The sequence below is a fragment of the Talpa europaea genome (assembly GCF_964194135.1).
Source record: "Talpa europaea genome assembly, chromosome: 8".
NCBI lineage: Eukaryota > Metazoa > Chordata > Mammalia > Eulipotyphla > Talpidae > Talpa > Talpa europaea.
This window is the reverse complement of record NC_140075.1, coordinates 24,912,925-24,930,924: the sequence shown is the minus strand read 5'-3', so window position 1 is coordinate 24,930,924 and position 18,000 is coordinate 24,912,925. Positions and strand designations below refer to the sequence as shown.

The 18,000-nt window shown below is 44.3% G+C and overlaps 1 protein-coding gene across 2 annotated transcripts in view; it reads left to right on the top strand.

The window, feature by feature from the left end:
• RYR3 (ryanodine receptor 3) overlaps nucleotides 1–18,000 on the top strand; it is a gene marked incomplete at both ends in the record, with an annotated part of 506,236 nt that overhangs the window by 451,375 nt on the left and 36,861 nt on the right. Inside the window, 12 exons of one of the 2 annotated variants that reach the window (XM_084241348.1) lie at nucleotides 510–524; nucleotides 3,118–3,288; nucleotides 3,592–3,651; nucleotides 5,030–5,161; nucleotides 5,795–5,907; nucleotides 8,639–8,735; nucleotides 10,300–10,406; nucleotides 11,061–11,112; nucleotides 12,287–12,343; nucleotides 13,232–13,331; nucleotides 13,484–13,563; nucleotides 15,594–15,670. In XM_084241348.1, coding sequence (XP_084097474.1) covers nucleotides 510–524; nucleotides 3,118–3,288; nucleotides 3,592–3,651; nucleotides 5,030–5,161; nucleotides 5,795–5,907; nucleotides 8,639–8,735; nucleotides 10,300–10,406; nucleotides 11,061–11,112; nucleotides 12,287–12,343; nucleotides 13,232–13,331; nucleotides 13,484–13,563; nucleotides 15,594–15,670 — 1,061 coding nt within the window. The remainder of the gene's footprint in view (nucleotides 1–509; nucleotides 525–3,117; nucleotides 3,289–3,591; nucleotides 3,652–5,029; nucleotides 5,162–5,794; nucleotides 5,908–8,638; nucleotides 8,736–10,299; nucleotides 10,407–11,060; nucleotides 11,113–12,286; nucleotides 12,344–13,231; nucleotides 13,332–13,483; nucleotides 13,564–15,593; nucleotides 15,671–18,000) is intronic. The other variant, XM_084241349.1, reaches the window with a different exon arrangement.

The window sequence follows — 18,000 nt, the reverse complement described above, 5'->3', positions numbered from 1 at the left end:
TATATATATATTTTCCTCCTTTAAGCAGAAGCACAAACATTGCTCTCCTTCACTCACCTCTTTTTGTAACCATAGATCTGCTAGAGGTGATAATGTGATGCGTAGAAGAAAGGAAGAATATAAGGTCTCTGATTACATGAGATTATCTACCCAAGTGACAGGTGGTGGTAGAAGGGGAAAGACTTCAGATCTAAGGAGTTCGTATCTGAAGACCACCCAGGTCTGAAAGTCACACACTCTGGAAGGCTGGTCTCTGAGATGACTTGGCCCCTCAGGTTCATGCTTGATTTGGACCTAAGTCATGATGACCCAATTAACCCCCATCCTAACCTCTTACTTGCTCTTCATGCCATGCACAAGTGGTTCCCATAACTGTTGAGTTTCTGTTGTGTTGCTTGAGAAACTGAGGCTAAGAAACTGTGACTAACATGTGGTACCTAATACCTTGGACCCCTGCTTTTACTGACTGACTCTTCTCCTTGTTTCTTTTCTTTTGTCTTTCCACACAGGCCATGCAAGTAAAGGTACAGGTCAAATGCATGACGTGTCTTTTCTGTCCTAGTATTAGAGGTGCCAGGCTCTGGCCCCTCTCTGCACTGTGATCACCATGGGGGTAGTGCATAATGGATTTTCTCACCTGGAGGTCTCCCAAGCCTGCTCCAGGGAAGACAACTGCCTGTCAAAGAGTGAATGTAGGCCCACCCACTCTTGGAATGGGGAAGCCGGGGAAGCCAGCCAAGCCTCGCCCTAACCGAGGTCTCCTTGCTATCTCTGCTCCCTTCCCCCAGCTGCCCACAATGCAGCCAGAACACTGAGAGAGAGGGGGGCCTGCCAGGGCTGTGAGAACCCAGGAGACTGGCTCCTCTGCTATGACACACAGGGTCAGAATTCTAGTTGCTGTCCTTGGTGCTAGAAAACATGTTCTCCTTCTTGTGCAAGCCTCCCATGACTCAAAGAGTTTTCCAAGGACTAAAATTCAGAATTTAAATCAATAGATAACCATGAGCTTTTTGCACAAAATATGCATATGGTCCAATAAACCTTGGGTCAGTTTTCTAGTTGCCCATACAGGTTCTTCACTTGGAAATATTTCTCTGTAGTAGCGTGTGTGTCTGTTGCCATTGTCCTACACCCTCTGCCCTCCAGTATGTGGTGGAGAGAGGGAGAGATGCAGACACCAGGTCACAAACAAATCTTAGTTAGAAAAGAGAAATGGAACCATGTCAGAGAGACTTGGGTCTGGATGTTAGCCCAGATGCTTACTTGACCTTGGAAAAATCACTTAACTTCCCTGAACATCAAGTTCTCATACATAAAACTGACTTGTTTATATCTCAGAATTGTTGGGAAAATTAGACATGTTTAATTAGCAGAAACATTGGCGTCAAAACACTATATATGCAGCATATGTGGCTAGAACAACAGATCAGCTGAATAAAAAAGAAAGCAAGAAATTATTAAAATTGTGTATCTTCTTCACAGTTAATTTTCATATGCCACATGCTACTATTGCATTTTACATTTTTACATATACAATTCCATGTATTTTATATAAGCAAAATCCAGTTTTCTCCTTCATGGATCATTTGAAGCATTTTCAAGGGTAATTTATAAATTTGCCTTAGGATTCTCTACCCGATGGTCAAGCATGTAAGGAAATGCTCCAGCACTGGCAAATGATAGCTCGAACCTCATGGTCTGTGTGTGAACCAGTTTTTACTCTTCACTGTGTTCTGGAACCCAAATAGCCTCCTCCTCTGGGCCTCATTGCTTCCTGCCCCGACCCCATCATACTCCCTGCCTCCCCCTTCCCTGCCCACCAGTGTCCTGTGCCTGCTGTTTTTGGAGCACCTACACATGGCACCCCTGCAACCAGTAGAGTGTTTGACCTGACTGGGTTTTTCTATCCAGGGGCTTGACTGTGGTTTCTGTAATGCATTTGTCACGAGCCAGGCAGAAGAAATCGCATCCATTTTAAGAGTGTCTGTTAATAAGTGTTGCCCACTTTCCCACTTTGGAAAGTCATTTTAAAAGGTCAGCCCCAAGTCAGTGCTCATTCTGACCCTTCTCTGAGAAAGCCAGTCCCTCATAAAATAAATTCTGCTCCAGCCCAGAATCCCAGGTCTTACATGCCAGTTCTAGAAGCGGCGCCTGGCTTCTCCCTGCTCCCAAGCCCTGTGTCTGTATGTCGTAACCAACAGCAGTGCTGCCTCATTGCTGCAAAAGCTCCATGGGCACCTCGTAAAAGCAAAGCTTGGATGCGCTCTCGTCATGGGACCTGATTTCATTCTTTACTTCTCACTACCCACCCCTCCCATTTGGCTGGGGAGGTGTCTGTAAGCGAGGCACCATGTGTGGGCAACTTTGCTCTTTCAGAGCCTTCACATCATGAAACAGGTCTCCACAACACCTTGGTTCCTTGAGCACACTCACACCCACCATGTATTGTGGGTGCTAAGGGTTAGATTCTCCTCTGAAACCTCCTACTTCACTAGATGAATGCTCCCTGACAGGGAGGAAACAGTACAGGCCAAGGAAGCACTAACTCTCACAGACTTGGGGAGTTCCATTCTATTGCATGTTCAGTGTTTCTCCCCAGGCAGATCCCCAGGAAGCCCTGCTTCTTCTGTGAGAAGAAGGGGAATGGAGGTAGAGGCTGAGTGGGATGCCAGTGCTCCAAAATATTAGCTTCAGCCCCAGAATAAAACAGTTCTTCTATGTTAGATGCTCTTCACATGTTTGCTAACCCCCTAGCAAAAGGACTCGCACTTCTTTTTCTACATTTTGTCCATTATCAATCATTTTTTGAAAAACAAAACAAAAAAAACCACCACGTTATTTGGTCCAAAAGTGAATGATCAAAGACTGTGTGTGTCTGTGGTATGTGCGTGGTTACGTGGTTCTGTGTGCATGTGCACAGCAGAGGCCCAGGGTCAGTGCTGGTCTTTTGTGGCCACCTGGTTGTCATTGTTTAACATACTCCTTTTACTGTCCTTTGAAATGTATTAGGGCCCAACTGTACTGACTGGGCCACAGGAGGCAGGCTGCCTCTGAGGTGTGGCAATTCCTTTCAGAGAATCACTGAGCTGCTCTATTTATTTCAACCCCATCTCATAGTCTGGAGGACAGGACCAGGAACGGAAGAAGACAAAGCGGAGGGGAGACTTGTATTCCATTCAGACCTCCCTCATCGTAGCAGCACTCAAGAAAATGCTGCCCATTGGTTTGAATATGTGCACCCCAGGCGATCAGGAGCTGATCTCCCTCGCAAAATCACGATACAGCTGTGTAAGTTACCCGTCTGCTCTGTGCATGTGATTTGGGGGTGGCGGGGGGTGATAGGTGCACATCTCCTGAAGGCTTACTCCTCTTTGTGGGGCTGGTGATGGGGGGCAGAGGAAAAGAAACCAAGGTAACACATTTTAAAGGTGCTTTGGGAGTCAGCAGGTGCATTTGGGGATAAGTCTCTCTAATTTCTTTTCTTTTGTTGTTGCAACAACGATCCCAGCAAAACTGCCCATTGCACTCCTGTACCCTAGTTTACATTTCCATAATGATCTCCAGGAATAAATTGAACATCTCTTTCTACAGAGGGACACAGATGAAGAGGTCAAGGAGCACCTGCGGAATAATTTGCACTTGCAGGAAAAGGTGATGATACTGGCAGACAATGAAAAACCACACGGGCTTCCTTCTCTCTCTGGGGGCCATCTTCCCACTTAATTTTGCTCTTTTTTTTTTTTAATATGTTCTAAAAATGGTCTCTGAGTACTTGTGTTTAATTGGCAGTACTAAATCTCTGCCCTTAAATTCTGGTTTTTTGCCCTTAATTTTTGTTCTTTCCTTTGCTATTCCAAAGAAGATGCAATGAGGTAGCCAATAAAGCTTGTCTTCCCCCCTCGCACTGTGTGAACACCAAGCTGCATAGCAGGGGTGTTAGATTATACACCTTGTGTATATATACTGACTGTGAGGCTTGTTAAACAGGGAAACAGATATCTGGAGGACATTTTAGCAAATCCTCCTCTAGAGAGACTCTGAAACAAAATAGTTTTCTTATCTTGAGTTGGTATAATACTTCCCTACCCAAGAAAATAGAATTTTTGTTTTAAAGACTGAGATTTTTCTTGGCCTTTACTCAGATACCTTATGCCCTTAGATAGAGGACTAAACTGACACAAATAGCCTCCCCTTTTCATCCCAAACATATAGGAATGATGGATAAAATATACTACCAAAACGGAAATAAAAAGAAATGTCAAGTTCCAGAAAAAGGAAAATACTACATCATAGTAATGAGAAGTTGATGTAATTGGGACAACTGAGTTCTCTGGATACGTATTTTAGCAACTAGAATTTCTAATAAACCTAGAGGAAGAGGAGTGTGGTACCTATTCTATGAATAAATGCAGAGCAAGAAACTTAGATAAAATTAGCTTGAAACCCACAAAAACCTTGAAAGCACTTGGAGAGGCTCCACACTCTAAAGATAATAGTAAGACTCCTTATGAAGATATATTTGTGGAAGAACGCAAGCCCAGGTAACTATAAAGAGAATTTTAAAATAAATTAGTATTGTAGAAATACTTAAAGAGGTAAAGGTAGCAATAAAATTCATAAAGCAAGGCTTGACATTAGTTTTTTTAAAGTACAATGGAGATGGGATTGGAAAAGACCTCAGAGTGATTACAAAAAAATAAAAATAGGGAAATAAAAAAATTGATTTATTGGGTTTTTAAAAAGGGTAGATATAGCTGAAAAGAGGATTTATAAATTGGAGGATTGCTCCAAGGAAATTAGAATGCCTTTCAGAAAGAACAAGTTGGGAATATGACAAGAGTTAAGAGATACACAGGTTAGAATAAGAAGTTCGTACATGATATGTACAGTATTCCAATAAAGATAACAGAAAATGAAAAAGAGACAAATAGGAAAGACTCCTGATACTATGGAACCAGGGTAGGTGTAAAAGGCTTTTCTAAGATGAGGTATAAAGGATTGCTTACCTTACATGTGCTTCAATCTTCAGTCTGATGATCCAGCTGTAAAATGGCAACTGAACCTCTACAAAGATGTTTTGAAGAGTGAAGAACCTTCTAATCCAGAAAAGACAGTGGAGCGTGTGCAAAGAATTTCAGCAGCTGTCTTCCATCTGGAGCAGGTAGGGAGCATCTGCCCTTGAAGACTGAAGAAGCAAGACTGCCCTAGAGAATATAAACCTTCTCTCCACACACCATTCTTAGTTAAGAGTGCCCTTATAAAATAGAAAACAAGGTTTCTTTCTTTTCACAAACATTTTCCCTTTGCAAAACAGGAGTGGCATCTCTCCTGCCCACCTGTGACAACACAGGTTGTAATGGCTTTACAACATTACAATGGCTCTCTTTTTCTCCTTTTGCTAATAAGCCTATCCTTTTAAAATGTGGGGGGAAAAAAGAGCGAGAGAGAGAAAATAAGGACCAAGGATCGATCATCCCAACTCACCCCCGGCTGTCACCTCAATGCCTTATGATAGCAGGCTTGTCAATTCTTTCCTTTCAGTGTTCTACAGATTTTTTTTTTTTTTTTTGCCATTAACTCAAAGTGTCTGTTCAAGTCCCTTACCCATTTTTAAAACTACTGTTAAGTAAATAGCCACAAGTAGTTGGGAGAAGGAAGAAAACCTAAGACCTCCACAAACTGAGTCTTTTACCTTTTGCTTTCTATAGTTGGAAAGATTCTTTCAGGATTAAAATATCTGGACTGCAGATGACTATCATCTGCCACACCTACTACCTATGTGATCTGTTCTCAGGTAGAACAGCCTTTGAGGTCCAAGAAGGCAGTCTGGCACAAACTGTTGTCAAAGCAACGGAAACGGGCTGTAGTGGCCTGTTTCAGGATGGCCCCACTTTACAACCTGCCCAGGCAAGTGTTCTGTCATTTTCCTCTGGCATTTGAACTAGGGGTGGGAATTCAGGTTTCCTCCACAACCATGATCTCTTCTGGACCTGCCCCTCATAAAGCCATTACAATCTGCATATAAAGCAATGACCTTCTAAGCAATCAGGTAAGCATAAAAACTGAAAACAGATATGATTCCCTAGTGCACCAGGCCTGCCTTAGCTCATCATTTTACACCAGAAAGTCAGCCCAGTAAGCATATGCAAGCACTTGGTTTCACTGAGGAATGCTTTGTGAGGATGTAAAGATACCGGGAAAAGGGAACTGTTCTTTAACAGTTTTTACACCAAATCCCAGAAGCAGATAAAAGGGAATTTTTATACTCAAACATTTGGATGACACCAAAATTATTGTTTCATCTGCAGGTATAGAGATTTAACTGTAGAATCTTTAGCACAGTGTATTTGTCTTCAAGGTGAAGAAAGGGCACTGGCTAAAGATGTCCCAAGAGGCCTGCCATGACCATGATGCCTTTATCTGTGTATTTAGTCTTTACACAGAGTCAAAAATAGATGCAGACTTTTCTGGAATGTGTGTGAACGTACATGCTGTGTCAACATAGGATAGAGTATCAGCGCAGACATGGGCCGTGCTGCCCACTGGGGCTAACCCAGTGTCATTGGTCATCCGGCAACATTCCCATCCTCAGACTGAGTGCACAATCAGTGAAGACATTGGGAGACCCTATGATCAATAAACAAAACCGGTGATTCAATATAGGTCTCAGCTTTATCAACTTTTAAATCAGTAGGTACATCCTCACCTGATCAGGGAAAATAAATTTGATACTGGTCTATTCTGAATCCCATGCAAATTGCTTTTTTTTAATATCAGGTAAAGAATTATTCCTGTGCTTGACATTTGCCTTCATCAAATAACACATTGGCCAACGCTTGTCCAGAGTCTCCTATAACCCTATCCTGAGCCCACAGGTCAGCTGAGCCTTCCTAGTCAGGATCTTTGTAGACAGGGAATTGTGGCCTCTGAGACACACACTTGATCCTACAGGTCTCATGAGAAAACTAGTCCTTGGAAGGGGATGAGGCACCACAAAATCAAATGGATTTGATGAATAAAAAGCTGAAAAAATTAATCAAGCATGAAGGCTGCTTAAGTCCTGGAAAAAATAACATGCATTGCCTAGTAGGATTTTCATCTGTTTCCTAGAAGTGGTGAAACATCAGAAGACAGTCACTTTCCCCTCTGAGCGAGCCATACTTAATGTTGTGCTCGGTTGGCCTCTAGAAGGGCTCAGCTCTAAGCTCATGTCTCCAGGGCCAGTCAGGCAGAAATTCCATCACTCAAATACAAACATTTTTTCCTAAATCTGTGAAAAAGGTTAGTACTGGCCTTTCATATTTTGGTTGTTCACTCAGCTACTCTACCCACTGAATGACTAAAAATAAGTCCAGGAACCTACTATGTCTTTGATAAAACAGGTCCACCCGCACCCCTAACCTGGTTGGTGTAGGGGGCTGCCCTGGCTCTCCTCCCTGTCGGGGATGCTCGTAAGTAGGTTTCACAGCAACAACAAAAACCAAGAAGCCGATGGTGGAGATCACTCCTCTGATCCCTCTTGTGATGGTCTACACTACATGGAGCCTTCCATACTCCAGGGCAAAAGGATTTATTTTGTTATGTGGAAACTGTTTCTCTGCTGTTAGTTTTTAAAAGAAAACCTGTATGCTTTTCTCCAGACACAAAATTAACAATTTCTTCCTGAGCACCTTTCAACTGGTTTGGCTGGAAAAAGTTAATGAAAAAACTCAGTATGACAGGCTTATACCCATTTTAATGGTAATGTAACCTGTGAAGAGACCTACTCATTCTCTGCACACTCTCCTTTCTTAACCATGACTTGACATTACCATAACAGTGCAAATTTGTACAATTTTTTTAAAGAACTCTGATTGGTCAGATTTTGAGGAAAAGTTGGCAAGGACTGTGTTCTACTGGAAAACTTGACCAGATCTGGTGACCCAGATCCAGAACCTGCATCTTCCTCTTTCCTTCCTTCCTCACTACTGTGCTCACATTTGGCCACCACTTAGTTACTGTTCAGTGACTAATATTCCCAGAAGTCAGTCCCGCCTCTAGGGAGTGAGTAGCTCAGGCCAATTACTCAGTGTTCCCAGAAACCGGGGCCACAGCTAGAATCCATGAGGCCACAGCAGTTACACTACTGGGCGCAGCATGCCTGAGCCTTGCCTTCCTTCATAAAAGCTGGAGCTCCTGGCAAAGTGGTTCCCTGTCAGCAAGTCATGCGCTGCTGTTTCTAGAACATCTGAAACTAAACCACTCACCATCAGCATGATTTATATTGGATCTCCTGGATAGGTGATTGGCCAAAAAGGAATAAGCAAATTACCATATGAAGCAAATACTTGAGGACTGTTCCTTGGCCTGACAAAGTGTTTCTTATTAGGGGGAAAATGTGATAAAAGACCCTATGAAACCAGGGTGGGATCACAGTTACCTCCAGTTCTTGCAGGAACCATAATCAATCCACTCCATTCTCCCAGACACTCAGGAACCTGCATGTCCAAGGGTCCCAGTTTCTCTGGTATGCCAGTGGCTGCCCTGACCAATCAGAAGATGAGAATTGTACAAATGTCTATGCTACTTACTAATCACCCAAACTAAAATAACCGTCCCGTGGATCCTTCTTGACCTCACTCTCACCCCTTCTGCTCAGGCACCGCTCTATTAACCTCTTCCTCCATGGCTATCAGAGATTTTGGATAGAAACAGAGGAGTATTCCTTTGAAGAGAAACTAGTACAGGATTTGGCTGTAAGTACTGCCTCAGCTGGGATCAGCTCTGGGTGTGAATGAATTTGGTTTTTGTCTTTGTGTGTGCGTTATAACAAATATTCACAAAGAATCAAATGTATCAATTCGAAAGGACTAACTGTGTAAGTGATCAGGGGATGTCCCTGTCGCAGCAGGAAAAGCCAGAGGATGAATTTCATCTGGAGGCGCTAATCCTGTTACCACCCCCATCCTCAGCATTATTAACCACTAACACTTCTTGGGCTGCACAGCCAAGCCACGGGCAGCTCATGCTCTGCTGAGTTGTGAGCACTGCAGGTTGCAGGAGGCAACCCCGCCCCAGCCAAGGCGCTTTAGGTCAGTGTCTCTGCTTTGGGGGAAGGTGCATCGAAATCCCCTTTCTGCAGCTCACGTTTCTGTATCTGGCCCTTCAGAAAATGGATCGTCCCCTCCCTCTAACAGAATCCACGCTCTAGAGCAATTTTAAACAACGTTTAAGGGCGAAGCATGTAGGGAAGAAGCACCATGGCGCCTCATCCTGGCTCAGAAAGAAAATAAGCCCCACTCTCGTTTGGCAGCCTGTGTTGTTCTTTCTCACCTCACTTCTTTACCCCTTACGCTGTCGCCATATCTTGCTGCGCGTTGCTTGTAGTCTCCCTTCCCCACGTCTCTCTCTGTCTTTCCCTATCTCCTCCTGCTTCTTTTCCTCCCCCCTCTTCTTGAATCCTTCCTTCTCTCTTTTCCTGCCACCTGTCTGTATGCTCTTTGTTCTCCTCATATAGTCCATGAGAAAGGGAGAAAGGTCACAGCAAAAATCTGAGGCTCTAAACACGCTGCCGAGGGCAGCTCTTCCCTTGGCCTGCTCCCCGCCTCGCCCTGCCACGCGCAAGCCTGTGTGGCGCTCGCATTCCTCACTGGATACGGCCCACTGTGTGGCTCTGCCCCTGCTGGAAGGTTCACTGCCCCCTCTGGCATCAGGCGCCATTCCCCTTCTGTGACAGACGATGCAGACTTGGTGGGAAGAAAAGCTGCACAGCTTCCAGCCCCAGAACGGTGTCTGGAACAAGATGGCTAGGATCAGGAGGGAGGTTAGGAAAGAAACATTTAGCAATTGAATCTAGAAAAGCACCAGATTCCAGATGGCTCCAGTGTGTTGTAGCCCTTGCTCCACTCCTGGTTTCCAGTCCGGCTTTCCAAGTGCAATTTTAGATACTGGCCAAGAGATGGGGCGTCTCACGTGACTGCCAGGGCTTCCCTCCTGAACTCGGGTGCCCAGAGCTTGCATGAGGCCTGCTGATGGGCATCTGGAGCGCCTCCCCGCTGTCGCTGGGCTTTCGCTTTTGCTTTTGCTTTAACCTAAAATGGAAGGTTTCCTGGAATGGCTGAAAATATACTTCTGTCCTAAACCTGGCATCCTCAGGGCTTCTATCCCGAAATAAATATATGACACAGTGGTTTCTCTTTGAACATTTAGTCCGGTGTCCCCCACCCCAGGCCCCCCCACTCCCATGCTCACCCTTCTCTCGGCTTGCATGCAGTGCCTGTGCTGAGGCCATGCCTAAAACCAGCCTGTCGCTCTGTGTAGAAATCTCCCAAGGTAGAAGAGGAGGAGGAGGAGGAGACAGAAAAGCAGCCAGATCCACTTCATCAGATCATCCTCCATTTCAGCCGCAATGCTCTCACGGAGAGGAGGTCAGTCAGCAACATGACAGCACCTGCTTCTCCCCAGCCTCGGGCACGGTGGTGTCCACCCCAAACCTTCCTCTCACCAAAGGTGGTACATGAAGTGGGGGTGCCAGATTTGAGCAGCCCTCCTTGTGGCCCTACTATTGGCCATCAAGAAACTACTAGGATGGTCCTCCCTGGTGGCCTAGGGGTTAAGTCTCAGCACCATCACAGCTGTGGCCTGAGTTCAATCCCCGGCCAGGTTGCTGACCCACGTGGCACAGCAGACCCCTCCCATCTCTCCCGCTGCTCCCCCAGCAGTGTATTTCAGTCATTCTGCCTGTTCTGCTCCCCACTCTGTCTCTGGTGAATCCTCTCACCCCAGTTCTTCTATGCAAAAATAAATAAGTAAATAAAAATCTTTTAAAAAGAAACAACTAGGGAAACTGCATAAGCCACAACCCTCTCGTCCTCATGGGACCCGAGACTGTAACTTTCATCCCTGAACTCCATGTCAAATCAATCATATTCATATTTTCAAAGTGGTTTCTAAGAATTCAAGTGCCGAGGATATTTTCTAATTCAATCACTAGTATATAGGATCTAAGGTGCATGTGACTCTTGGTCTGCTCTGGTGGATGGGAAAAGCAGTCTGCTAAATGTTTCCTCCATTCTTTCTAGCAAATTGGAAGATGACCCTCTGTACACCTCCTACTCCAGCATGATGGCCAAGGTACGTGTGGGTTTTCTGGCCACTATTTTGGTCCTTGGCGTCCCTAGACCTCTTCAGGGCCTCGGGACCTGTCCTGCTGAGCACAGGCCTGGGACGCAGTCATGACCCGGGTCAAGGCCTCACACAGTTCATGTGCCCCCGGGGGTGACGTCAGTAAACCGCTCTGCCATCCTCCGAAGGGAGCTGGGTGCATGTAATCAGGTCCACGAGGCAGTTCTATGCCAGCTACATGGGGCTTTTGAAACTCAGAACACGTTGAGTTTTTGAAACTCAGAACACGTCCAACGGTTCAGGCATTTCTGTCAGCAAGGAAGAGCTGTGCTTTCAGAGGCAGGGTCAGACACTAAAGCAAGATGCTGGTGTTTTGGAAGAGGCACATGGCCAGAGGTCTGTTTCTATGTCACACAGAGGGGTGGGGAATTCTGGAATGCTCAGTGGGTAACAGAACTGCTCCGCAAATGGGAAACCCCTGTGTCAGGCCAAAAAGGGGGTGTCCTGGGGTAGAGGACGACCTTGGGGTCATGATGGGAAGAGGGCACTGTGGGATTCACATCCTGGGTGTCTCTGGTCTTCTTGCCATGCCTCTGCGTCCTGTTATTTTTTTCTTAATTTATATATATGTGTGTGTGTGTGTGTGTGTGTGTGTGTGTATATATATATATATATTACATCATTTCTCATTTTCCAACAATGTTTGCTTTTCAAAGGAAGGGAGAGAAGAGCACAGAGAAAAATAAATAATTTTTTAAAATTTTTAAAAAGCACAGAGGGCTGTGGGGATGGCGCGCGGGTGAACTGGTGGAGGAAATTCTCTGGGGCTACACCTGGGCATTGATGAGAAAGGGAACTCCCTGTACCCCTGGGGCTCCATTTGTGCTGGAACAAGCTAGGTCGAGGAGTTCGGGTCTACACTGCAGCCAGATACATGCTCACTGAGTGTGTGACCTTGGTGTTCCCATTTCTCATCTCTGAACCCCTTGATGGCCACAAAGATGGCATTTAGAGGGGAGTGTTTCCCTGCAGCGTTCAAAATGTTCTTGGTTTTGCAGAGTGCGAAGGTCCTGAGGTGCCTGTGAATTTCACCCTGTCCCCTGCCTTGCACGGTAGAGCAGAGTCGTGTTTCTTAGCTCACTGCTAATTCGACTGTCTCCTTTTCCTTCCTCGCCGATTCCAGAGTTGCCAGGGTGGGGAGGTCGAAGAAGAAGAGGAGGACAAGGAGAAAACATTTGAAGTAAGTTTTTGCTAAGATTGAAGTCAAAGCTCCAAGATAATAGGTGGGGCCTGCAGAGGCCAAGAGGCCCACCCAGCGTGTTCGCTGGTGGCAAATACACGGGTCTGCCCAGAGGACGCACAGCACACCCTTTGTTTGTAGACAGACAGCTGCGTCTGTCTGTCTACCTAACAGAAGGTAACAGGCAGCCAGTCGGTCAGCAAACCACCCCCCTAAGTTTGCTCCCCTGGGTTAGGTTAGGGTTTGGGTTATAGCCAAGGCCATAGAAGAAAATTCAGATGTCCAGAAATGAAAGCTCAGAGCAACGAAGACACCGGGATGGCTTTTGCACGACTGTTCTATAATATAACTAACAGTGAGGATGAGGCCCTGTAGGGCCCCGAATCCCAGGATCAAGCTGTATTGGCAGGTACTCTCTAGGAAAAGCAAATGAATATATGATAGTTCTGGAAAGCCTTCACAGTCTAGTATTTCCTCTCTGGTAGAGGCTCCGTAAAGTGTGTCCTGAGAGTTTAGATATGTGGGCATCTCCTACATGAGACAGGTGCACTCTGGTGGGCCCTGCAGGGTCCCCTGTGTGACAGAGCTTTGAAAACAAACATTTTAATATGGAGTCATGTCCTGTAATTTCAGTATCAAAGGGGAGTGGACTGTGTTTCCTATCAGTAGAAAATGTGGAAAATTCACCATCGAAGATAAATGAATTTGTGGGTAGCCCGTTTTGGAAAGCTGGGGAGCCCCTGGAAATAAACTGCAGGGGGCTGCTTTATCCCAAAGTGTGTGTATTACCTTCCGTAGGCAAGGAAAGCTTCTCTCACTTCATCTCAAAACAGTCCATTCCCTGGGGGTGAGCAGTCTTTCCCTGTGTTTTGGTGTGTTTGTTTCCAGGAGAAAGAAATGGAAAAGCAGAAAACCCTCTACCAGCAAGCTCGGCTGCATGAGCGTGGAGCAGCAGAGATGGTCCTGCAGATGATCAGTGCTAGCAAAGGTGATTGCCAGGGTTTCTGAATGGGCGCTGTGACAACCACAAAGATATCCCACTGTCACATGAAGTCATTATTGAAGAGTCCTGGGAAAGCCCAGAGGGTGTGATTTACCTTCTGTTGCCTTGGTGACTCAATTGAATCTTCATTCTGGCAGGTGAGATGAACCCCATGGTGGTTGAGACTCTGAAGCTGGGGATCGCCATTCTGAATGGGGGCAATGCTGGCGTACAACAGGTAATGGGGACTGGCGGAGGCAGCCAGACTCCCCAGGGTGTTCCCTTTGCCCAGCTGACATGCTTGAGGGAGGAAGTATTGGCGCTTCTAGAGAGGGGGGCCCCCCTGAATCACCTTTGCTGGCATTCGTCCTTGGTGGCCAATTATATCCAAGTAGCTGGGAACACAGATAAACCCAGGGCTGCAATTCCACAGACTAGTGTGTACCTAACAAGGAGGATTTACCCAGAGTTTGAACGAAAAGCATTTCCAAGGAGGAGGGTGCCCAATGGACCGGGGTGGGGGATCATAGGCGCTTGGGTGATGGGGGTGTAGTAGTGACCCATATCTGAGTAGCTGCAAACCTATTTCCCAAATCATAGTAAACCAACAGGACCTCCATTTAAAAAAAAAAAAAACCTTCCTTTTTCATCATTATATAATTTTCTTCAGAAATGTGGCCTAGGGGAAGTTTTCTAAGCCTTAGGTTTTTATTTCAACCCTTTCACTATGAGACAGAAGCCTGATCAGTTAAGTGGGTTTATAACCCCACACACCTCTTCATTTATTCATTCATGCACTCAGCAACTGTTAGTAACTGCTGAGCATGCACTAGGCCAGGCTCCGTTCTAGGGATGGGAGGGGTAGTAGTGAGTAGTGCAGATGAACACCCCTGCCTTCATGCAGTTGGTTTTGATAAGCGTGCACGAGAAACACAAAGCAGCACACTGCAGAGTACCTGCACACGGTATTCATTCAACAGTCTGAACAGGAACTGGCTGTAGAAAACAGGAATGCACAGGTCTCTCCCAGGTACTTTGGGCTCTGATTGAAAGCATCTGTGTGCACAGGAAAGTGGCATTTCAAAGGCTCTTGGCCTTCGTGAGGGTTCTATCCCAGGGTCTTTGAGGATCACCAAACTCATCACTGCCGTATTACCTAGAGGTTATCCCAAACAAATATCTCATTGAGAACTTACCTTTTCTTTTTCTTTACTTTACTTTTTTTTTTTTAATTTTATATAAGGAGAAAATTTTTGCACACAACACTAATGATAAAAGACTGAGCACAAAAATCTATAAAGAGCTAACAAGACTCAACAAAAACAAAGTAAATAGCTCAGTCAAAAAATGGGCAGAAGAGCTAAAAAGAACTGACCTTTTCTAAGACACCCCTCACTGTTCTATCACCCCATGAGTTGTCTTTCTTGTAGGACTATTTTTTTAAACAACAATACGTTTATTATGTCATACATTTCCTGCTTTCCTAGTAGCAAAGAACAAAGGACATAAAGCCTCCTCACTAAGGCAACACAGAGCTCTCCACTAGGCTCTTTACTAGTCATGCTCCCAGCTCTGTGCACCAGACTCATTACATGAGCTATTCGGATAACACCACAATGACAGAAAGCATGACTGGACCATGGTCCTGAAGCCTCTTCCCAAATAGGAGAGACTTAAAGCAGCAAATCTAGGGCCTCCCTGGTGACGCAAGGAGTTAAGCACAGCACTGTGAAGATATCCACAGCCTCTGCAGCATGAGTTCGATCCCCTGCCGGCCAGAGAGCTACCCATATGGCACAGCAGACCTCTCCTGTCTCACCCGCTGCTCCCTTCAGCAGTGTCTTTCATTCAGTCTGCCTGTTCTGCTCCCCACTCTGTCTCTGGTGAATCCTCTCACCCCCCACACCTCTGGCCTGTACCCCAGTTCTTGTATGCATGCATAAATAAATCTTTTTAAAAAATCCATGGACATCAAAAATTTGCTGTAGTGTCAGAAATATAGGTGAGAAATATAGGTGGCCTTGATGAAATAAAATGTCCAACCTAAAGAGTCTGGTTCCATAAATAGAGGAATAGAGGGTGGGCTAAGATATATAAGAGGTTGAAAGTCCACAGGTGGTTCCTAGGCCTACTCAGGGTGACAAACTACTGCCCTGGCTCCGGCTCAGCAAACCTACCCTGCTGGGACTGGCTGCTCCTAGCTTACAGGGAGGGCAGATACCTCCCATGGTTTTCACTGTTTCCCTTTACGATGTGTGTCCCTTGCAGAAAATGCTAGATTACCTAAAGGAGAAAAAGGATGCTGGATTCTTCCAAAGCCTTTCTGGTCTTATGCAGTCTTGCAGGTAAATACAGGGGTGGGGGGTGATGGGTGGAAAGGGTAACAAAATAAACTGGATTACTGTGGAATTATTTCAAGAGGAGTCACCTATTTCAGAATGCTAAGAGGGTTGCTATCCTTTCTCAGCCTGCAGGATTACATTCAAATTATACTCCAAGGGAAAAACAGTCTCCTTTATACACACACACATATGCACACACACCCTGCCTGTTTATGTTAGTCACCCTTAACTCCTTTTTTTGTTTTGTTGTTTTCCTTGAAGCTGAGAGTGCATATGGAATTGTTCCTGAAATCTATATGCTCATAAAAGTGTAAGCAGAACAGAATGGAAAAGGAGGAATATCCCACTGTGACCCAAAGCTGTGTTTTCATTGACCCCTTCAGACACCTTTATCCTTAACACTCTTTATCCTTAAGAGTTCTTTGAGCCTAAATAAGCATTTGGTGGGTACATATTTTGACAGAGGTACATCTGGACAAGGGTGCACCTTGACATAGTCTGAAACACTAAGCATTAATCTTTTGATATTCCCACATGTAACCAAAAATGACAAGGTTGTCATAACTGCTCATTTCAGAAACCAGTCAACAGTCTTTCTAAGAAAAAGGTCAGGTTATTTTTGAAGATTGACATGTGTATTGAGTAGTCTGCAACTCATTCTTAAGGAAATCAAAGTTGTAATACTGTAGCTCATTTGCCTTGTTACTATTCTTTAAAATGGAACTTCAGGGTGTCCGTTTTAATACTCAGAAAGTGGACAGTCTTTTGGTGGTGCCCTTCATTTTGCTGACCACCTTTGATCAGGTCAGTGGAGTTGTAGGGAACCCAATTGAGCTGTGATCCCTGGTTCTCAGCTCCATCCCTCACCCTCAGTGACAGCCCATTCATTTATTACTTCTCTCAGGAAAAGAAATTGTAATATTGCTAGACAGTTCAGTTCCTATTGCTTGTAAAAGTTTCAAATTTCTAAGAATCCTCTTAGTAGCCGGTAATATTTAATATTGCTAAATTCATTTTTAAAGATAGCTTGGAGGGACAGGTAATATACCCTTACAGGCCAACTGTGTTCTAACAGAAATTTTAAGATACTTTAGTAGATTTTTGCTGATTATAAGTATATCTGTAGTTAAGCAGAGAAATTAAAGCTATTGAAATAGGTGTTAGGAGGACAACACAAAAAAGGAAAACTACAGGCCAATCTCCCTAATGAACACTGATGCAAAAATCCTCAATAAAATTTTAGCTATCAGAATCCAACAATGTATCCATAAGATAATTCACCACGACCAAGTTGGATTCATTCCAGGGGCACAAGGATGGTTTAACATCCGAAAATCAATCAACGTTATCCAACACATCAACAAAAAGAAATATAAAAACCATATGATAATATCAATAGATGCTGAGAAAGCTTTCGACAAAGTGCAACACCCATTCATGATAAAAGCCCTTGAAATTCTTGGGATACAAGGAACATACCTCAACATCATAAAGGCCATCTATGACAAGCCAACAGCCAGTATCATTCTCAATGGTGAAAAGCTGAAAGCAATTCCATTAAGATCTGGAACAAGACAAGGATGTCCACTCTCACCACTGCTTTTCAATATAATACTGGAAGTCCTAGCCAGAGCAATAAGACAAGAGAAAGACATCCAAGGAATCCAAATAGGAAAAGAAGAAGTCAAACTATCACTATTTGCAGACGATATGATATTATACATAGAGAACCCCAAAAACTCCACAGAAAAGCTAATTCAACTCATCAATCAGTTCAGTAAAGTGGCAGGATACAAAATCAACACGCAAAAGTCAGTAGCCTTCCTATACACAAACAATAAATCTGAAGAAGAAGAAATCAAAAAAAATCCCTTTTGTTATTGAAACAAAAAAAATCAAATATTTGGGAATAAATCTAACAAAAGAGGTAAAGGACCTATACAAAGAAAACTATAAAACACTGTTAAAAGAAATAGAAGAAGACACAAAGAAATGGAGAGACATCCCCTGCTCATGGATTGGAAGAATAAACATTATTAAAATGGCCATCCTTCCAAAAGCAATATACAGATTCAATGCTATTCCAATCAAAATTTCAATGTCATTCTTCAAAGAAATAGAACAATTATTGATGAAATTCATATGGAATCACAAAAAACCCCGAATAGCCAAAGCTCTCCTGAAAAAAAAAGAAGGGAATGGAGGCATCACACTCCCAGACTTCAAACTATACTACAAAGCCATAATCATCAAAACTGCATGGTATTGGAACAAGAACAGACATACAGACCAATGGAATCGAATAGAAAATCCAGAAATAAACCCACAGATTT